The sequence below is a fragment of the Globicephala melas genome, chromosome 3, assembly GCF_963455315.2.
Source record: "Globicephala melas chromosome 3, mGloMel1.2, whole genome shotgun sequence".
Lineage (NCBI taxonomy): Eukaryota > Metazoa > Chordata > Mammalia > Artiodactyla > Delphinidae > Globicephala > Globicephala melas.
This window is the reverse complement of record NC_083316.1, coordinates 151,711,102-151,732,401: the sequence shown is the minus strand read 5'-3', so window position 1 is coordinate 151,732,401 and position 21,300 is coordinate 151,711,102. Positions and strand designations below refer to the sequence as shown.

Sequence of the window (21,300 nt, the reverse complement as noted above, 5' to 3'; positions counted from 1 at the left end):
GTGCCGTGTGGACTCCGCTGCCCGTTAGCACTCGTTCACACTCTCACATATACAAGATGGTGCTGGTAAGACAGACAGACTAAGACAGAGGTTCACACAGGCTCCTGGGTCCACCCTGACGCAGCTGGAGGTGGATGTAAACCCAGGGCTGGGCATGGAGCTCTCAGTCTGTGTCACCCAGGCAAAACTCCCAGCACGGGGATCTCTCCACCCTGTTCCCCCTCCACCCGCTGCAGGGAAGACACCAGGCAGGCACACAGTGGTTTATTGCAAAAAATAATAATTTATAAAAGGCCATTTGCTTCTGTGTTTTGGCAGGCTTCCAGCCTCTCAGCTAGCAAAGGGGCCAGTGCTCCTTCCGCCGAGATGCTGGGATAAGCAGCAGAGGGGAGGCAGGGGAGGCCTGGGGACATGGGGTTCAGAGGCCCAAGACCTTTCTTGGTGTAGGGAAGTGGGGAGATTTAGGACAGCCCTACAGCCAGGACCAACCAAAGCCCTGGAACAAGGACCGAGTGCCCAGGCCCAGGAGGCCAAGCAGAACCTTAACAAGCCATTAGAACACTGGGGCCATGACTCCAAGGCAAGGGCAAGGCCTTGAGACTGGGGTTGAACTCTGGCTTGAGACCCAGAGGCCAGAGCAGGAGTCTCAACTGGGGACCCCAGGACCAAAGACAGACCTCCCCAAAGCAGAACCAGAGATCTGGGACAGTACCTTTAGGTCAGGGCCTGGGGGTGCCAAGGTCAAGCACCACCAGCTTGCAGCTCAGCCAGGAGGCCCAAGGCTGATGGCCGGCCTGCCCATACAACTTTGTGCCGCTCTCATGTCTGCACCCCAGGGAAGGAGAAGGGGCTGGGCCCCAGGGGCAGGGGGTCGTGGCTGAAGACAGAGTCGCTGGAGGAGCAGGTGCTGCTGGCGTCCCCGCCAGCAGGGGAGTAGGGTCCAAAGGTTAGGCGGAGGTCGAGGTACTATGGGGAACAGTGCTGGTCAGCCCTGGTGGTCAGGTGGGACAAGGCCCAGAGGGCAGTGGGCACAGGGGGGTCATGGGACAATAGGGGCACAGTACCTCCTCAGAGACGGCCAGCAGGACTTTGTCCAGTGCCTCTACCAGCTGCTTGAAAGTGGGCCTCTGAGAGGGTGCTGCGTGCCAGCACTCACGCATCAGCCCGTACCTGGGAGAAGTGTGGGGGAGGGTCAGAAGGAGCCTCAGGCCTGGGTGAGCGGGGACCTCATGGCCCTGGGTGGGGGGTGTGAGGAAGGGGTAGGGTTTGATGTGGGGTAAGTGAGGCCATTCAGTGGAAGGGTACCAGGCCAGGACCTCCCTGCTGGGCTGAGGAGGAGGTGGTGACAGTGTTAGTGCTAACCACTCTCTATGGCCAGGCCCTGAGGTCAAGGTCAGGGCAGAGGGTAAGGACTGGAAAGTGGGGGAGAGTGGGGTGAGGCCTCACAGCTCTGGGGGGCAGTGTGGGGGCCGGTCCATCCGATGCCCCTCTCGTAGCAGCGAGAACAGCTCCTCCACTGGGATGCCAGGGTATGGGGAGCCCCCGAGGGTAAAGATCTCCCACAGCAGGATCCCAAATGACCACCTGGAGGCAGAACCCAGGCTCAGCAGGGCACAGCTTCACTCCCTACCCCTGGGACTAGGACGGGGGACCCCACAGCTATGATCCACCATGGGGGTCAGGATTAGGGTTTCTTTTAGAGTCTAGTCCCATTCAGGTCCCAGGGCTGTGCGACCCTGGGCAAGAGCTTTGCCCTTTCTGTGATCGCCTGCAGACACCCCGGGCCCCAGCTTCTAGGACCCACACGTCACTCTGGTGTGTGTAGACTCTGTCAAACAAGGCCTCAGGTGCCATCCACTTGACAGGCAGGCGGCCCTGGAGGGGAGAAGAGGGCACATTGCTGCTAAGTCCCACAGGTCCCGGTGCCCCGCCCCTACTGAGTTCTGCCCTGCCTCCCTTACGTTGCTAGTTTTCTTGTAGTAGTCAATGTGGTGGATGCCGCGGGCCAGCCCAAAGTCAGCGATCTTCATCACATTGTCCTCGGTCACCAGCACGTTGCGGGCAGCCAGATCCCGGTGGATGCACTGGGGGCAGGGCAGGGGTCTTGGGTTTATGAGGACAGAGCAGGAAGCTGGGCACACAGGACCTCACAGTAACCCTCGGGGTAGGGATCATCCACCCATTTTACAGAAGAGAAAGTCAAGAGTCGCAGAGAGGAAACCTAAGCCAACTAACTTCAGGGCCCACACCCTCTCTCCTGCACTGCCTCTTCCTACCTGTGTGGTAGGGAGTATGTGAGGAAGGAATGGGGATATGCAGTTTCAACTGCATACAGAAGGACTGAGGGACACAGGCTAATGAAAAAGGGGAGGGAGAAGTTGGGGCATTTAATGCAGGGCATGAAAGTGTGGGGATGGGGCAGTTGGAGTGGTCCAGAGTGCTGCCCGCTGCCTGTACCTTCCGCGACTCCAGGTACTGCATGCCCCGGGCCACCTGGTAGGCGCAGGAGACCAGGGCAGGGAAGGAGAGTGGCCCCTCACTGCTCCGAGGCCCGTCAGGGCTGAGGTCAGGGCCTGGGGGGCGGCGGGCCCGCAGGAACTCCCGCAGGTTTCCCTTGGCGGCACACTCCACAATCACGTACAGGGGCCCTACAGAGGCGAGGGGGGACAGGGAAGCTACTGAGGCTGTGGCTCTGCATCCCAACCGTCCCCGTCCCTAGCCCTGCCCCACCCCACCTTCCTGGGTGCAGACACCCAGCAGGTTGATAATGTTCTTGTGTCGGCCAATCAGCTTCATCACCTCCATCTCAGAGACCAGGTCTGCCAAATCCTTGTCGGAGGCATTGTCTGTAAGGATGACAGCCAGGGTGACTACATAAGCGAGACTTTGGGTTGGGGACAGGACACGGAGCCCTGGACTCATGAGTCAGGAAGGTCTGGGCCTGAATTCCTGCTAGGCTGTGTGGCCTTGAAACAATCTCTTAACCTCTCTGAACCTCAGGATTATCTTGTATGAAACGGGACAATGGATCGTGCCCTACTCTCATAGCAGTTGCAAGGATGCAACAAGATCAAGGATCTAAAAGTGGTAGGCCTGGGCTTCCCTGGTGGCGCAGTGGTTGGGAATCTGCCTGCCAACGCAGGGGACACAGGTTTGAGCTCTGGTCTGGGAAGATCCCACATGCCGCGAAGCAACTAAGCCCGTGAGCCACAACTACTGAGCCTGCGCGTCTGGAGCCTGTGCTCCGCAACGGGAGAGGCCGCGACAGTGAGAGGCCCGTGCACTGCGATGAACAGTGGCCCCCGCTTGCCGCAACTGGAGAGAGGCCTCGCACAGAAACGAAGACCCAACACAGCCAAAAATAAATAAATAAATTAAAAAAAAAAAGTGGTAGGCCTGCCAGTGAGTGGGACCAGGAAACAGGAGAGAGAGGGAAGAGCTCTGAACAGGAAGGAAGCTCTGTCTGGAGGGCTTGGTGTTACTCCCTGAATGGGTTGAGAATTCCTGGGGGCGGGAAGTGGGCTGGAGACCTGAGGTCTGTCTGACCAAGGCCTGGCGTCCATCTGGCCTGGGAATTCAGGGAGCTGCCAGTGGGGTGCAGACGGGGAGACCAGGAAGACACTGCTCCAGCTTCTTTTGAGAAGGCTAAGGACCAGGGGCTGAGCCCCTGGGGCTGACCTGTGGCCCTGGGCCAATGACATACCCTCCCCACCAGACCTCACAATGCACATTTCTCAATCCCTGCCTCCCAGAAAGTGCCAGGTGGCCCCAGCTGTGCAGAGAGGAGGGGCCGGGGGGAGCAGAACAGCGGTTTGGGCTGCTCTTGAAGAGGGGGCTGGGGAACAGCAGCAAGAGGCCCCGATGGTGGGTCCCAGGTATGCTCTGAGCCCCTTGGGATTGCTGCCTGGGCTGTTCTCTGAGACAGTGGTGAACACAGGGCAACAGGGCCCGGGGGAGGCTGAGGGTGCAATTTGTGGGGGAATCGTGGGGGAATGAGGTGGAGGCCTTCAAGGCTGACAAGGTTATTTGAGGCCAAGGCTGACACGGGGTATCAAACCCATCACCCTAAACCCTTGTAGTCATCATCATCCCAGTGGTTAAGACTTTAGGCACCAGGCACTTCCCACAAACCTTGGGCTGGGAGGCAGGGACTATTATTTACTCCACGTGACACGTAAGGAAACTGAAGCTCAGAAATGACTTGCCAGGGTCAGTAGCAGAGTTGGGCCCCAGGCCCTCGGGTGGGATTGGGTGGCCTCTCTTGGCCCTCAGTGCGCACCCGCTAGCACTGAGAGCCCCGTCTGTTACTCCCAAGGCCACTGGATCTCCCCCAGGCTGCCACACTCACCCTTAAGCATCTTGACGGCCACAGTGCTGGCTTGGTCAGGCCGGATGGGGTCCATACCAAAGGCCTCTGCACACACCACCTGCCCGAAGCAGCCCTCGCCCAGGGGCTTTCCCAGGACCAGCCTGGAGATGAGAGAGATGAGGCCTCAGCCGTCAGGGCATCATTCCTGCCCAGAGTCTAATCCCCACCGTCACTCAGCACCGCATACCTGTCCCGGGGGAACTCCCACAGTGGGTCGAGAGGTAGGTCTAGATTCACGAGGCCCGCAAGCAAGGGGGGGCCGCTGGAGGAGAGACGGACACCCCGCACCAGGGACGAGCTTGACTTGGCTGAGGAGCCTGACTCCAGGGAGAACTGCAAAGTGAGAGACTTGGTCTGTCTGCTGAAGCCCAGCTGAGGCAGGAAAGCAGGCCCAGAGCCTCACGACGGGGACACAGAGGTGGGGGACAGCATGGTTGGTACCTGTCGGGCCAGAGGGAAGCGGGACAATTTCTGCACAGTGGCAGGCTGCCGGGGGTGCCGGCCGAGGAGCACCTGCCTGCGATACAGCCCGGCCAGAAGCAGGAGCACCATCAAAGCCAGAGAGCCTGATGTGTACAGGATGATGTCTGTGTACCTGGCCTCAGGCGCTGTTGCCGACCACATGAGATCCTCCTCTGCCCACAGGGAGACATACAGACAGACAGAAACTGACCAGTCAGTGATCAGATGGCTGGCCCCATTCCCTCTAACTGAGGCCCTCATAGCTCCCAACATACATAGGGACACACACCAAGGAAACTGCATTTACACCCCATCCCTCATACCAACACCCCAGAGAGTCACACGGACAGTCACATGTGGACACGCATAGAGGGACTGCTACAAGCAGAATCAAACACACAAATCCACACACCACATCCCAAATCCAGACCCCACAGGCCAAGGAAGACTATCTACCCAACAGGTCACAGCCCACTGTGGAACCACAGCAGAATCCCGCAGCCTCTCCTGGCCCCCTCAGGAGCTCACCTGTCAGCACCGTGAGCCAGGCTGACTGGTAGGAAAGGCCGATGGAATTGCCCGCCAGGCAGGTGTACTCGCCTGCATCCTCAGCAGACACATTCCGAAGGTATAGGACCTCCACCTCCGAGCTATTGATGTCTGCTGTCTGGGGAAGGGGGACACATTCAGGGGTCACAGAAGGGCCTGGGGCCACACTGCGGCCAGGAAGTGAGCTGGGGACCACTCCCTACCACCCGTGGGAGAATGGTAGAGTCAGGTGCTGGCAGGGACTGGACCTTTAAGACTTGCACATAGGGGAAGCCATCGGCACCGAAGCTGCTGCCGTTGATGACAATGTGCTTCAGCCACTGGATGTGGGGCTGGGCGTCGCTGTACACCTTGCAGAGCAGCTCCACGTCGCTGCCCACTACAGCTGTGGTGTTGGCTGGGAGCCCCGCCTGCAGGATGGGCCGGTGCGGGGACCGCTCTGGGGCGGGGCCGGGCCGTCAGCCCTGACCAGGCACCCACAGAAGCACCCTGGTCACCTGCCTCCAGCCTCCCCCCCAGCTCAAGGGAGGGACCTTCCTGATACTCAGCTCAGACCTCGTTCATCCCCTTCTTACACTGTTTAAACCTTCCATGGCTCCCCATTGCCTTTGGGGTCAAGGACAACTTCTCAGCCTAGCACTCAAAAACCCTCCAGGCCTGGCTCTCTGCTTAAATGCCACACTCTAGGCATACACGTCCCCACAAATGCATTGTGTTCTTTATGCCTAGGGCCTTTACTCAGCCTGTGCCCTCTGCCTGGATGTCTTTCCCATGTTTCTCCTCAGCCCAACCCTGCTCCTCCAAGCCCACATTATCCCCTGTGCTTCTCTTGGACCCACCTGGATAATTTGAGTAGCTTGAGTGAGTCATCTAAAAGTCCATCTTGCCTGCCAGACTGGGTCCCACCTGAGGGCAGGGTCAGGGCTCCCACCCTGACACCGCCTTGCCCGCACGCCCGCCCGCCCGCCCGCTCACCCAGCACGTCCAGCAGATAGCTGTAGCGGATGCTGCCCAAAGAGTTCTCCACAAGGCAGGTGTATGTGCCACGGTCCGAGGGCACCACGCTTTCCATCACCAGGCTCCAGTGCTGGTGGCGCAGCTGGGAGCAGGAGAAGTGTCCATGAGGGGCCACCGAACCATGCCCATCCAGGGGACCAGAGCATGAGGAGGCTATATTCTGCCCGCGGGGGTCTTCGCAAGCTCTCTAGGCCCTGGGGAGGCCACGCCAAGGCTAGGGACCTTGGAACAAAGGAGAAGGCCCCAAGAAGTATCTGAGCCGTGAGTTCGAGTCCTTGAGTTTTAGCTCTACTTCTTCTGAGCTGTGCCCCCTTGAACCAGTTTTTGCCCTCTCTGAGTCTCAGCTTCCTCTGAGACTACAGCCTGGAACTGACCCTGTAGGGTCTTATGAGAATGAGCTGCTAAAACATATTAATACCTGCTGGTCAGTGATCCTTCCCACTTTACACATGGAGTTGCTAAGGTCGAGAGGTTAAGTCACTTGCCAGAGAATGGCAGAGTGGGAACTTGAACCAGAGCTGTCGAAGTCCACAGTCTAGTGCTCCTTCTGGGGCCCTGCAGCTGCCTTTCTCAGTAGAGAAAGAACTGTGGGTTTGACTTGAGGGGACCGGTGGGGGAACCCGGAGACTCACCCGAATGCCTCCAATGCGATGCTCCCCATGGAAGTCCTGTCCATCCTTGAGCCAGCGGATGGTGGGCATGGGGTTGCCTGCAGCTGGACAGCGGAACTTGATGGTGTTCCCGGCAGGCACTGCATGCAGTTTCTTCTCCATGCGCTGGGGGTGTGTCCAGTAGGGTGCTGGCGGGGAGGGGAAGGGAGAACTCAGTGCCCTCAGGAGGACCACCTGTTTACACACAGATCTCTTCTCAGTGACCAGCTGGAAGACAGGGGAATGAGTCCTTGAGGAGTCACACTGACCTTGCTGGGGGTAAATGTGCTCATTCGAGGGGCCTCTGTGGGTCTTGGGGTCCTCATCACCATTGCTGGAGGTCATGGAGTCTATGTCAGGGACAGAGGGAGGCATTTGAGGCCCAGGACAGAGTTTCTCTCCCCAGGGACCCCTTAGCCACTGCCAGACCCCCTTACCATCCACAACCAAGGTGACATTGTGCAAGACAAGCATGGAGCCTCGTGTCAGGCAGAGGTATCGGCCAGCGTCTTCGGGTAGGAAGCTGGCGATCTCCAAGCGGCCTCTCCAGCCTCGTACCCGGCCAGCAGGTGCCAGACGACTGCCCTCCTTGTACCAGTGGCCACTGCGCTCAGCCCACCCACAGCATAACCGCACAGGCTGCCCAAGCGCCACAGTCAGCTCCTGCTCTTGCTGCTCTGGGCTGGGGGCCAGGCAGGGCTCTGTGGGCCGAGGGCAGAGGTCAGTGAGCTGAGTCAGCCCCCTGCATACAGAGAACATGCTGCACACTCATGGCAGGAGCAACCCCTCGACACATGCTGGACACCGCTGCTCTTCCACATACACACAACCACATGCACAACCACAGACGGTATGTGCAGGGCAAATGCCATGCCTCTGGTGCATATCACACACATGGTGCATGGCACACATGCTGGACAGGACATGCCACTGTCCCAAGAAACACATACACACACAGGCACATGCTACAGGTGCCACATGTAGGGCACACGCCTACACCTCTGGGGCATATCACACTCACAGTGCATACACCACACATGCTGGCTGGGCCTCCCAAGCCACACACCCAGTGCACAGAACACACACACACACACACACACACACACACACACACAGCCAAGGGGCTCACCACCAGCTCTGTGGCCCACTTCAGGGCCCTGCACCCTGCAAGTCCAGTCTCTCTTGTGGACACAGAGATAGGTGGATGCTTGCTGGGAGCCAGACACTGAGTCTCAGTGGTTGGTCCTGCCCTGCTGCCACTTCCTCAGAGCCTGGGCCAGGATCCTCTCCAGCCTTGCTCAGCCAGCAGCCCCCTCCTGATGCCCACTCTTCCCACCCCTGCCACCCTCTCCCATCTTAGAGGCCATACCCAGCTCTGCTTCCTCAGAGGCCTCAAGGGACAAAGCTGGAGCCCCAGGTGCCCCCAGCAGGACCCCCAACAGGGCCAACAGCAGCCGCATCTCCTTCTTGCTGCTCGCAGGGACCCAGGCTGGGCCTCCCACTGACTGCCTTCCTGAAACAGAAAGGGCGAAGAACTCCTGCTAGACGTGCACCTTTGTTGGCGCTACGCCGCTATCTTGCAGATGAGGAAACTGAGACAAGAAATGCTGACTTGTTCAAGCCCCTGCTAGGCAGCGTCAGGGCAGAGACTAGAACCAGCTCTGCTGTTGTCAGAGCCCAAGGCCTCCCCACAGTAGGTTGTGTGGTGCGGAGCTGGGGCTGGGCTTCCTGCTCTCCTTGGGTCCTGCTGAGACCCCGGCACAAGTTCACAAAAAGGGCAGGCTTGGGATTCTTTCCTTGGAAGGAAGCAGAGAATGGAGACACGTATTCTGCTCTCTCTCAGCACACATAATTTATTTTTTGCTGAATAAATGAATTTATTACTGAAGAAAATCTGAAATATAATACAAGGCCAAACTTCAGCATCTGGATGTTATCTGATCTGACCCCCACTCCTTACAGCATTGCTGACATTTCCATGACCAGCTTTGGATACCTGCAGTGGCAGGGTGCTCACTACTAACAAGGCAGTACATTCTACGGCAAGCAAAAGCTCTTCCTCATTCTGAACCAGAATTGCATTCTGGGGTTACCTCTGTTTTTTTGTGTCCCCACAGCTCCATCAGAGGCACACAAGCTCTTGTAAAGAATGTAGACTCCAGTGTCTGACAGAGTCAACTTCAAATCCTGACTCTTACCAACTTGCAAGTCCCTGTCCTTCTCTGGGCTGCTGTCCTCACAGGACTGCTTTGAGGAGAAAAGAGAATGTATGTAGGGCTGGGCACACAGAATGTTGGAATGTTTTCTTCCCCTTCCCCGTCCCCATGACTGTCACCCTTGTTCAGCTCTCGGCCAGTCACCTCCGCTGCGGGTGCTGTTCCTGTCAGGTGTGATGTACACTCCCACCCCATCTAGTTACCCTCCTCCAAATGCCACCAACGATGTCTCCATCCTCTGAAAGGAACACTCAAAACTGAGCCTCAGCTGGCAGGGGAAGAGGGTGACTAGTGTAGTCCCAGGGGCTTACTGGCTGTCACCTGGGGCTGGGTAACAGTCAGGTGGCACTGGTGTCTCTGGATCCACCTTGCCCGGGAATTCCACTGCACACTCTCTCCTCAGCCACTGCCCCCCTGTCCAGCTCTGGTTCTGAGGCAGGGGACACTTAGCCTGTCCTGGCCAAAGCCATTATCTCCCCCTTTGAACTGCTTCTTCCCTGAGTTGCCCCTACAGCTGGAGCACAACCTGTCCAATCCCCCTCTAGTCCATCTCACCTTCCCTGCCTGAACCCAGAGCACGCTATGGTCATCTCTAGCTTGGGCCTTTGCAAACGTCTCCCTGGGTTCTCCAGCAGTGTTTTAAAAATTACAAGTCTGCCATGTTCCGCCCCCCACCCCCCAACACCCACCAGCTTACAAGCCCTTAATGGCTGCCTGTGTGCAGCAGGATCCAGTCCACACTGTTTATCCAGCATCCAAGGCCTCCCTCCCTGCCTTTGTCAATCTCATTGGCTGCACAGTCAGCTTCTTCAGCACTGGGAAGCCATTGGCTTTCCAAACCGGGCATGTCTTCTCTCTTGCCCATACCTCTCTGTCCCCACTTCTCCAGCTGGTTCAGATGCCACTGTCTCTGTGCCCACCCCCGGTTTCCATTGCCCCGTCTCTGTGAAATCCCCTCACTCTGCTCTGCTCTGCAGGGAGGGCAGTTTTCTGGGTTGGGAGTGGAGTGAGAGGCGCAGGGATTTTATTCCCACCCCCAGGCTACCCTGACCTCAGAACCTTAGTCGGGTCACCTGCCCGCAGCTGACCGACTGACTGCCCTGCACGTGGGGTCGAAGGGCCTGACGCTGGCATCAAGGAGTCCTGTGTTCTCCAGCCTCTCGCACTCAAGCGCTTGGGGAGCCTGGGCAAATGACTGCACCTCTCGGAGCCTCAACTTGCTCATCTCTATTCGGGGCGCGCACACGGTCCAGCAGCAGAGGGACCAGCGCGCTGTTCCTCCTCCACCCCTACCCGGCCACCTTGAGGGGAAGTGCCTGTCAGCGGGTCCTGAAGGGAGCTGCAGGGACAGCTGGCCCGCCCCCGCCCCGGTGGGCAATGAGTAACCAGCTCCGCGGCCAGGGTGCTCTTTGGACGGAGCGGGACAAAAGGCCCTTGTGTGCGCTGCGGGTTACTGATTTACCGTCCCCTTCACCCCCTCGCCGAGCGGACGCCCAGGTTCCCAGTGCTGGGAGGGGTCAGCTCCCGGAGCCCCGCCGCCGCTCGCCCCCTGGCGGCTGGGAGCGCGGCCTGGGCCTGCACAGGGTCCCAGCTCACCTCGAACCTCTAGATGGCCCCGCTCCCGGCACAAGGTTCCAACTCACCTGGGTCCTCCGTGGCCCCGGTCCCAGCTCCCGCCAGCCCCTACCCCCGCGGCCAGGGAGACCGAAGACTCCGCTCTGGAGCTGCTCAGCCCCCGGCCAGAGAGCCAGGAAAGCACCCGCGACAGCGGCGTGCAACGCCCCGCCCACCTCGGGTTTCACCTACTTCGGGCCCCGCCCCTCCTGGACCAGCTCTATCCTGACAGCTGCTTGGCCTGCAAAGGCCCAGCGCCCCGCCCATCTCTGGTCCCGCCTGGCCTAGACCAGCTCCTGACAGCGGGTGGCACAGCGTCTCGCTCAGCTGGAGGCCACTCCTCAAACCCAAATGCGCCGAGCACCCTAGGAGGCCAGCCCAATCCCGGCTGGGCACACCCCTTCAGACTCCGCCTCTTTTGCCCCACCCAGGCCTGGCTTCCAAGTTCTAGTCCATCGCTCCATCCCCTGCTTTTCACCTCCCAGGGAACAAGACCCAGCAGTCCAGAGCTGCCACCTCCACAGACCTTGGCTTAACCTGGCTCCTCTGTCTTCTGCGCAATCGTCATACAGACCACCCCCTCTGCCCCCACCCCCATCCGTTCTCCTCACAACCTTCAGAGTGATATTTAAAATACAAATCTGGCTGTACCGACCACAACCATCTCTTTAAAACTTCCCAATAGTTTCCTATAGAGATTCTTAGCATGACCTGGCCCCGCCCACACCTCCAGATGAAGCCTTCATTCACTTCTTCCTTGCTCCCACCCTACCTCTGGGCCTTGCACATGTGGTTCCACTTCCTGGGATGAGCTTTCCGCTCTAGGTCTGGATAGTTCCACCTCATTCTTAGGTCTCAGCTCATCCCCAGAGAAGCCCTCTTAACTTGCCAGTTCCTCTTACATGTCTTCTCTCCTGTGAGCATGGGGAAAGAAGCAGAGAGTGAAGTGATTCAGATCACTAATTGCAGGACTCAAATCTCAGCACCATCACACGTGGCCTTGTCAAGTTACTCCATCCCCGTGTCTTCGTTTTCTCATCAGTAAAACAGGTATAATGATAGTATCATCCTCAAGAAGTGGTTGCAAAAAGTAGACATGTTTCCCTCACACACTGTTGGTGAGAATGTAAATTGGTGCAGCCACTGTGGAAAACAGTATGGAGATTTCTCAAAAAACTAAAAATAGAACTACCACATGACCCAGCAATTCTACTCCTGGGTGTATATGGAAAAAAATGAAAATACTAATTTGAAAAGGTACATGCACCCCAATGTTCATAGCAGCATTATTTACAATTGCCAAGATATGGAAGCAACCTAAGCATCGTCCATCAACAGATGAATGGATAAAAAAGATGTGGCATATATATATATATTCGATTGTATAGCAACTATACCTCAATAAAAAGAAAAAATAAAGTAGATATGTTCTTATGTGTAAGCCTTTAGAACACTACCTGACATACAGCACTTGCTTTGTAATGTTAGCTGTGATTATTTAGGACTTGTTAATTCCTCATCACATGTTCCAAAATTGTAACTAAACAGTTAATTCTGTAAATAGAAGGCAGGAACTGCCTGCAGGCCATACCATTATATCTCAAGTGCCTGGTACACAATAGGTGCACCCGGAATAGCTCTACCACGCTCCTCTAGGCTCAGGTCTGTCTCACCTGCACCCACAGCTCTGCTGAGCATGTCCTAGGTTAGCCGACCCTTGACCTCTACCCAACCCTCACATTAAGTCCAAGCCCCGTGCTCCTCTGAAGGCTTCTGGAGGAGAAAGGAAACCCTTCAACTGGGGTCTCTTGCATGCCTCCTGGTCAGTGCTCTGGCTGGTGGAGACACTGCCCTAGGGGAAGCAGCTTCCTTTTCCTTTGTTATGCGGAGAAGTCTAGCCCTCTCTGCCCTTACTCTCAATAAGATAGAGGCTTTTCCTTTGCATAACTAAAAGGCCCATTAAAGTTATATTTTTCCTTTTCCTTCTCAAACAAAAGAATGGTCTCCTCCCAAAGATAAATCAGAAAATAGTTGGTTATCTTTTTATTTTTTATTTTATTTTATTTATTGATTTATTTTATTTATTTATTTTTTTGCGGTACGCGGGCCTTTCACTGTTGTGGCCTCTCCTGTTGCGGAGCATAGACTCTGGACGCGCAGGCTCAGAGGCCATGGCTCACGGGCCCAGCCGCTCCGCGGCATGTGGGATCTTCCCGGACTAGGGCATGAACCCATGTCCCCTGCATCGGTAGGCGGACTCTCAACCACTGCGCCACCAGGGAAGCCCAATTTTTTATTTTATTTTATTTATTTTTACTTTATATTGGAACATAGTTAATTAACAAAGTTGTGTTAGTTTCAAGTGTACAGCAAAGTGACTCAGTTATACATATACATGTATCGATTCTTTTTCAAATTTTTTTCCCATTTAGATTATTACAGAATACTGAGCAGAGTTCCAAGAAAATAGTTTGTTATCTTTTAAAAACGTCCTGATTCCCCTCCTTCCTTACTGGAGCACCCTGGAAAGATGAGGCTCCTGGCACTGGGTATGCCCAGCAAGTGGGAGCCTCCTGCCCAGAGAGGGCCTCACCAGACCTCCCGGACTCCTGGAGAGACTCAGCTCCCCACCGCTGGTCCTCTGCTGGCTCCTCAGTGAATGTGGTTATTGGTGGGGTGGGGTGAGCTGCCACATAGCTTTCATTCAGCTTCCAGGCACTTCCCAGGTTTACCTGAGCCAAAAGCAAAATAAGGCTTCCATAGTCCAAGTTGTGCAATCTCTGTCCCCTGAGATGCCCAAGTCCTTCAGACTGACAATCCTGCCCCTACCCCCCACATCTGCACACATTTGTCCAGCCCCCCTCCCAAACACACAACCTCTCACTCTGACCCTCTGCAGGGTCTGACCATCTCTCACAAGGTCGTTCATTCATTCATTCACTCATTTACCGAACGTTTATTGAAGGTTCATTATACGGCATACACTGTTCTAAGTCTCCGGGATAAAGGGGCTGACATTGTAATGGGGAAAGATAGATAAGTAAACAGAGAACAGAAGGAGACATGCGGAGGGGGTCTGGGAGAAACATCCAAACCTGTCTTGCCTTCATGGTCTCACTCTCTTGCAAACAATCTATCACCAGTTACATCTGCAATCTCTCTCAAAGACTTTCAAGCACACACACACACACACACACACACACACCCCACACTCCTAACAGAGGCCCAGCAGCCTGCCATCCTGTGATCCTGTCCTGTGATCCTGTCTTTAACTGTCTCTGCCTCAGTTTCTTTATCCAGAAAATTGGGCTCACCCCTACTTCCTCTTTTTTAAAATTAATTAATTTATTTTTGGCTGTGTTGGGTCTTTGTTGCTGTGCACAGGCTTTCTCTAGTTGTGACAAGTGGGGGCTACTCTTTGTTGCAGTGTGCGGGCTTCTCATTGTGGTGGCTTCACTTCTTGTGGAGCACAGGCTCTAGGTGCACAGGCTTCAGTAGTTGTGCCTCGTGGGCTCTAGAGCGCAGGCTCAATAGTTGTGGTGTTAGACCTGCGCGGTCTCCTAGGAGTTTCGACTCGCCCAGGAAACAACAAGAGTCGGAAGTCGATGCAAAACGCAAGAGGTTTATTGAAGGCCGGTGCACCGGGGTTCCTTGGTCCTCACGCAGGAGGTCGAAGAAGGAACCCTTTTGGGCGCCGGGGTTCCTTGGTCCTCACGCAGGAGGTCGAAGAAGGAACCCTTTTGGGTGCGAATATGTCAGTTTTATAGGTTCCCACTTCCCCGTATGTAAATTATAGATTTGGTTGTGTTCTCCTGCTGATTGGTCCCGGCTTAGGCTCGGACCAGAGAGGGAACTTGTCCCCAGCTGCCTGATTGGTCTTTGACAGACACCTTTTTTACATTTTGTTATCTCCCTCCTTCTCCCCAGCTGCCTGATTGGTCTTTGACAGACACCTTTTTTACATTTTGTTATCTCCCTCCTTCTCGGAAGGGGGCCGGACATCCTGGAAATTCACCCATTGTCTAAGAAGCCCCTATTGTCTGGAGAGTTCTTAATCATTAGCTGGAACAATGTCCCTCGAGTCCCACAGTGGCACACGGGTTTACTCGCTCTGCAGCATGTGGGATCTTCCCGGACCAAGGCTCGAACCGTGTCCCCTGCATTGGCAGGCGGATTCTTAACCACTGCGCCACCAGGGAAGTCCCCCTACTTCTTTTTCCTCAGGGGTTTTGGAGGAAATGAATGAATTAAGAGAATGGTTTTCACCAGAACAGGAAGTAAGGAAGAAGTCCTCACCTTGGCTGAGTTCCCACTGTATGCCAGGAAACAGGCTAGGCTAGGTGTTATCCATTCATTGTATCTTTGATCCTTCCCTCAAGCCAAATGGGGGTAGGAATCCTTAGCTCCCTTTTGCTGGTGAGAAAACAGAAGCTCAGGCAGATGGAATGACTTGCCCTAAGTCACATAGCAAGTGAACAATGGAAGTGAGACTTGAACCCTACTCTTTTGGGAAGAAAAAGGGGAGGGAGAGCTCAGGGTGACTCTCCGCAGAGCTGGGCTGGTTGGTGCTAACACATCAGCCTACTTTCTGCCCCCATCCTTAACTGTGGCCCAGAAAGGTGGAGATTCACCTGAAGGTGAGTGTGTTTGTGGGTGATAGGTCTGGGTGTTGCTCCCTCTGCCCATTTGGCCAAGTATTGATGGGGCACTTATGAAGTACCAGGCACAAGGCAGGGGTTGGCAGGCTCTGGAATCCTGGATTGCAAGGCTGGGCCAGGAGGGACTCCTGAGGCCAGGCCCTACCCCCCACCTGCCTGGGAGCAGAGTCGTGGGGAGGGGGTAGACACTGCCTGGTGCCGACCTTGTTGTTCTTGGATGGCAGCCAGGCCCAGTGAACACTGGGGCTCTAGTGCAGAAGGGCTGCCCTGAGCCCCTGACCAGGCCCCACTCCAGCACAGGCCTGGCCCCAGCCTCTGACCCAGTCCTGCGCTTTCTGCTTCTTTCCTTCATTTCTTTCTTTTAAAACAATTTTTATTTTGAGGACGTTTTAAAACATAGAAAAAGCACACAGGGTAATAGCATACAGTTGCTACTCAGAATTGACAGTTATTATTACTTTGCCATTTTTTCCAACCCTTTTCTCTTCTGGTTTCTCCCACAGGCTCTGGGGAGGTCTGGCGTGGCTTGCAAAATGGAGGTGACACTGAGAGAAACTGAGTGGTGAAAGGCTGGGTGTTAGAGCCAGACAGATGAGGGTTTGAATGCTGAAACCTTTGTGACCTTGGATAAGTCACTTAACATTAAGCCTCAGTTTCATTTTCCGTAAAATGGGAGTAACAGCTCTTCTGTGAGGACTCAGTGTGATAACGATGTGTCTAAACTGTCATGCACACAGCCCGTATTCAGGAAAGAGTAGCCAATACTAATACTAGCAACTATGGGCCTAGATAGGACCCGCTCCAAGGTATGGGAAATACACTCCTGTGACCAAAAGGGAGGGACTGTGACTCTCCTCCAGCCCTCATATCTCCTCATTCCCCACCCAGTGGGAGAATCTACATCCAATTTCTACTCTGGCGACAGCAAAGCCAGGAATTGCAGGCTGCCCAGGCCCTTGGTGGTGGAAGCAGGGAGCCTGCCCTTGATGTTGGCCGTCTGGGAGTGCTCTCAGGAAGGCCCCCTTGGACCAAGTGCGATGGAGGGGAATGGGCTACGAGGGATCTGAGGCTCTCTCTGGGCTAGTCCTGCTACTTCCCCGAATCTCAGCAGCACCCCTGGTCCCTCATTCCTGGTCTCAGATACTGTGAGCCTGTGTCTTGGCTTATTAGGACACAGAATGTCTGGGAGTTTTCATGGTTTGCCAGACTCAGGTCTTTATAGACTTGGGTGTACACCCTCTAGGTCTTGGAATGAACATTTGTTTGGAGAAAAGAGGAGGCCAGGATAGCTGGAAAGTGGCAGAGTCTGGGCAGGAAGGGTTAGAGGGTTGGTGGTCTGAAGGGAATTAGGAAACAAGTCCCAGAGGGACCCTCACCCTTTCCTACCTTGCCTGATTACTACCTAGACCGTGTAGGATTTTGTTTCAACACAAATAATAGAAAACCTAAATGACAAGGGCTTAAACAAAATGAGGGTTTATTCATCCCCCACTTAGCCCCAAGTCTGGAGGTGGGTGAAGGTGGTTCTGAAGTCATTAGGATTGTGGTCTCTTCAATTCTCTAGACTTTTCCCTCATGGTTGCAAAATGGTACCTTCAACTCCTTCCATCACATTTGTGTTCAGGCAGGAGGAAGGAAGAAGACCCAAAGAGTTGAATCTGCACCAAGAAACTTCTGATTTTATCTCTTTGACCAGACAGTGACACATGGCCATGCCTAGCTGCAAAGGAGGCTGGGAAGTACATACATTCATTCTGGTGGACACATTGTCTCCCCTAACAAAACCTGGGTCTATTTTATTTTTTAAATATTTTTTTAAAATTTTATTTTATTTAGTTTTTGCTGCGTTGGATCTTCATTGCTGCACGCTGGCTTTCTCTAGTTGCGGCGAGTGGGGGCTACTCTTTGTTGCGGTATGCGGGCTTCTCATTGTGGTGGCTTCTCTTGTTGTGGAGCACAGGCTCTAGGTGCACCGGCTTCAGTAGTTGTGGCACGTGGGCTCAGTAGTTGTGGTGCATGGGCTTAGTTACTTCGTGGCATGTGCGATCTTCCCGGACCAGGGCTCGAACCTGTGTCCCCTGCATTGGCAGGCGATTCTTAACCACTGCACCACCAGTGAAGACCCCAAAACCTGGGTCTATTAAAAAGGAGTGCCTGAGCATTGGGCAAGCACATAATAGCCTCTGTATCACCAATTTCCTCATCAGCCCCACAATGACTTATTTAAAACACAGACCTAACCAAGTCACTCCTCAGCTTCAACTACTCTCTCCCCAACACCCACTGGCAACCCCAGCTCCTCAGCCTGGCACTCAGGACCCTTCAAAACTGGTGTCTACTGCTCTCTCCTGTCCCATCTCCCCTCTCTGTTTTCCAGCTGCACTGAGCTCCAGGCAAGCCCTCTTGAACAGGTCCGATTTTTCACACCTTGGTGCCTTTGCACTTGCTGTTCTTGTTGCTGGGATTGTCCTTCCTGAGTCCTTCTTGTCCCTCCTTCCCTCCCTCCAGCTATCCCACCAGATGCCTGCCATTCAGCTTTCTGAACTCCTCTCAAGCATTCCTTCTTCTCTGAGACATTTCCTGACCATGCTGATCTGGACATTTAAACCCTTTTCTTCTCTTTGGAAACAGCCTCTTAATTTTCTTTGAGGTCCTGGCCCTCTCTTACTCTGAATTCATGAGATGTTTGGGTAGAGCCAACACTTCTTCCTGGCTCCTGTGATGGGCATGTGCCCCTGGACCTGGACAATGAGAATATTCCATCCCAGCCTATTGTGACTGGTTTGGGGTGAGCATGCATGCGACTCAAACAGGGCCAGTAAGAGCCAATCTGGGCCTTTTATTGGAACTAATGGGAAACTAACACTCTCAGAGGTTACTGAAGTATGAATATGGAAGCCTAGAGCTGTTTGAGTAAGCCTGCCTGTGAGTGAAGCCAACAGAGGAAACAAGAGGGCCAAAAGATGAAGTATGCCTGGATCCAGCCATGCCTGAAGCCATTACCTCTTTGAGCATTTCATTTATGTGAGCCAAATACTTTTTTCTTAAGTTAATTTGACTTTTAAAAAAATTTTATTTACTTTTATTTATTTATTTTTGGCTGCGTTGGGTCTTCGTTACTGTACACAGGCTTTCTCTAGTTGTGGCAAGCAGGGGCTACTCCTTGTTGTGGTGCACGTGGTTCTCATTGTGGTGGCTTCTCTTGTTGCAGAGCATGGGCTCTAGGCATGTGGGCTTCAGTAGTTGAGGCACGTGGACTCAGTAGTTGGGGCGCATGGGCTTTGTTGCTCTGTTGCATGCAGGATCTTCCCGGACCAGGGATCAAACACGCCTCCCCTGCATTGGCAGGTGATTCTTAACCACTGTGCCACCAGTCCCTAATTTGTCCCTAATTTGACTTCTTTTTCCTCAAAACTCTTTATAAATAAGAGGTTCCTAATAAATATCCTCCTCAGTAGAAATTTCTCCTCTCCCTTTTGTGTCTCCACCATCCTCTGTTGGCTCTTAGGCCATACTACTCATCTGTTTACATGTCAGCAAATTCATGTCACTGCTCCAATTTGTTTAAAACCTTTCAATGGTTTCCCATTACTTTTAGAATGAAGACCTGTATTAATTATCTGTGACTGCATAACAAATTAACCCCAAACTTAATGGCTTAAAATAACAAACATTTGGTTGACTGTTGGCAGGAGCCCTTCACTTCTCTCCATGTGAGCCTTTCCACAGGGCTGCTTGAGTGTCCTCAGGACATGTCAGCTGTTTTTCTTCAGAGCTGATGATCCAAGAAAGACTGACTGCATGTCTTTTATGATTTACTCTCAGAGTCATACTCCGTCATTCCTACGTTATTCTAATTGTCAGAAGTTAGTCACTAATTATAGCCCACTTGGGGTGGGGGAGAGGAAATTAAACTTGACTTCCTGAAGAGAGGACTATTTTAAAAAAAGCATGGACATATTTTAGAACCACCATAAGATCAGATCTTACTCTGGTGTTTGTCATCTGAACCCTTTTCTAAGGTTTGGGCAATACCTCCATTTTCTGTGGCAGAGTTCACCTCTTAGAACAGGAGCAGAAAATGCTAGCTATTCCCCCAGTTTCTCTTCCAGCTAAGGCCCACGTTCTGCCAATTTGAGCCATCCACTCCAGAGAGCCAGTGATACCCACAAGTGGGGCTTGGGAGCCCCAGGAGGAATGTTCTCTGGTGGGGGCTGTGGTGACAAGACTGAGCTCCTGGGCACAGGGCAGTGAAATCTTGTCCCATGTCTGAGCTAGCTGGACTAGGGACACAGGCAGCAGTGTCCAGTGCTTAGTACTGGTGGGGACAACGTTGTCCTCTCTGTACCTGTTCTGTGATGTGATACGGGCAGGATGCTGTCTATATAGCCTGAGCCCAGTTCTTTAGTGCTCTTGGTAGTTCCTTGAACTTAAACTAGCTAGAGTTTATTTTTGCTGCTTTCTGCTGAAAATCTTGATACATCCTCAGGGACGTGGCTCCTGCTAGTCTCTCCCCTTACCTGGTGACACACTCTCCCTCCTTCAAGGTGACAAGCATCTTCTTGCCTCAATGCCTTGGCACATGCTGTTCCCTCTGCCTGGAACATCACGTACCCCTCCCCGGCACCTCTCCCCTGTCACCCACAGCCTAATTCCTATTCAAACCTTCCAGTCTCAGCGTGAATGTCACTTCCTTAGGGAGATCTCCCTTGCCCCACCCCCAGTTCAGTCTCAGTCCCCCTATTATATGCTCTGGCGGTATGGGCATTTTCCTTCCCAGCATTTTATCACAATTGTAATGAGTCACTTGTACCCATTAGGTCCTCTAGGACAGGGATTGTGTCTCATTCCAGGATCCTGGCATATAGTAGGCACTGAGGAAAAATAAATTCCCTTTCCCATACACTCCAGAGACCTCTCTCCTACCCTAACAGCCCTCTGCCAGGAACTGCTCAGCTCCTATCCAACTTCCTGGCCCTCAGGTGCAAGTTACAGATATCCCAACTCTAATGGGCTTAAGCAAAATAGTGAATTGATTGGCTTTTGCATTTTAAAGTCCAGGGGTGGACAGTCTTCAGGAACAGCTAGATCATGACTCATTCTCTCTTCTCTTTTCTCCCTGAGGGCTCCTTTCTCCAGCAGATGCTCCCCAAGAGGTGACAAAGAAGGTTACCAACAGCTCTGGGCTCAAGACCCTCCTATTTGGCAACTCTTTCCCAAAGCTTCTAGCAGAAGCCAGGAGGGTAGAGGTCATCCCCACCCAGACCACAGGAGCTGAGGGTGAGGCTCCTCCAGGAAAATCCTATTATAGGAAGACAGATAAATAGATAGAGGAGGGCAAAACAAGGTATGGATACTTGGTGATTCTGTGATCCTTTACTGTGCAATGAACCATCCCAAAACTTAGTGATTTAAAACATTATTATTCCTCATGATTCTGTGGATTAGCTGGGCTCAGCCTGGCAGTTCTGCTGGTACCTGCTGAGATCGCCTATGCTGGTGACTCCACTTAGACTGGACAGTCTAAGATGGTCTCCTTCATATATGTGGAACAGACTGCTGGCTTCTCTCTCCACGTGGTCTCTCACTTCCACGCAGTCTAGCCCAGAATTCTTTGCACGGTGGCAGGAGTGGAAGCTGCACGGCCGAAGTCCTAGCCTTGAAAGTTGCACAATGTCACATTACTGCATTCTCTGAGCAAAGCAAGTCTCGAGGCCAGCTTAGATTCAAGGGGTTGGGAAATGGACTCCCCATGTTGATGCCTA

At 53.7% G+C, this 21,300-nt stretch overlaps 1 protein-coding gene across 3 annotated transcripts; it reads right to left on the bottom strand.

Annotated features, from left to right (window-relative positions):
• Positions 1-819: 819 nt before the first annotated feature.
• Positions 820-8,507, bottom strand: FGFR4 (fibroblast growth factor receptor 4). Of its 3 annotated transcripts, none has more exons than XM_060295562.1 (17): positions 8,417-8,507; positions 7,485-7,748; positions 7,317-7,397; positions 7,030-7,196; positions 6,356-6,479; positions 5,629-5,819; positions 5,315-5,498; positions 5,262-5,283; positions 4,557-4,727; positions 4,349-4,470; positions 2,736-2,846; positions 2,458-2,648; positions 1,962-2,084; positions 1,805-1,875; positions 1,447-1,584; positions 1,065-1,170; positions 820-966 (listed from the first exon to the last, which is right to left on the bottom strand). In XM_060295562.1, exons 1-17 carry the CDS (start codon positions 8,505-8,507, stop codon positions 820-822), a joined length of 2,304 nt encoding a protein of 767 aa, XP_060151545.1. The 3 variants fall into 3 exon arrangements, with proteins under 3 accessions (XP_060151545.1, XP_030702682.1, XP_060151546.1); XM_030846822.2 differs by lacking the exon at positions 5,262-5,283 and adding an exon at positions 4,811-5,004 and having other exon boundaries at positions 4,557-4,702; positions 5,360-5,498; XM_060295563.1 differs by lacking the exon at positions 5,262-5,283 and adding an exon at positions 4,965-5,004 and having other exon boundaries at positions 4,607-4,702; positions 5,360-5,498.
• Positions 8,508-21,300: the final 12,793 nt, after the last annotated feature.

Excerpts from the sequence above, each read along its gene's own strand:
- FGFR4 (XM_030846822.2), bottom strand. The coding sequence starts at position 8,507 with ATGCGGCTGCTGTTGGCCCTGTTGGGGGTCCTGCTGGGGGCACCTGGG. Across the intron at positions 4,703-4,810 it reads GCTTCCCTCTGGCCCGACAG|TTCTCCCTGGAGTCAGGCTC; the intron begins GTACCAACCATG and ends CTCACTTTGCAG. Across the intron at positions 2,847-4,348 it reads GGCCGTCAAGATGCTTAAGG|ACAATGCCTCCGACAAGGAT; the intron begins GTGAGTGTGGCA and ends TCATCCTTACAG.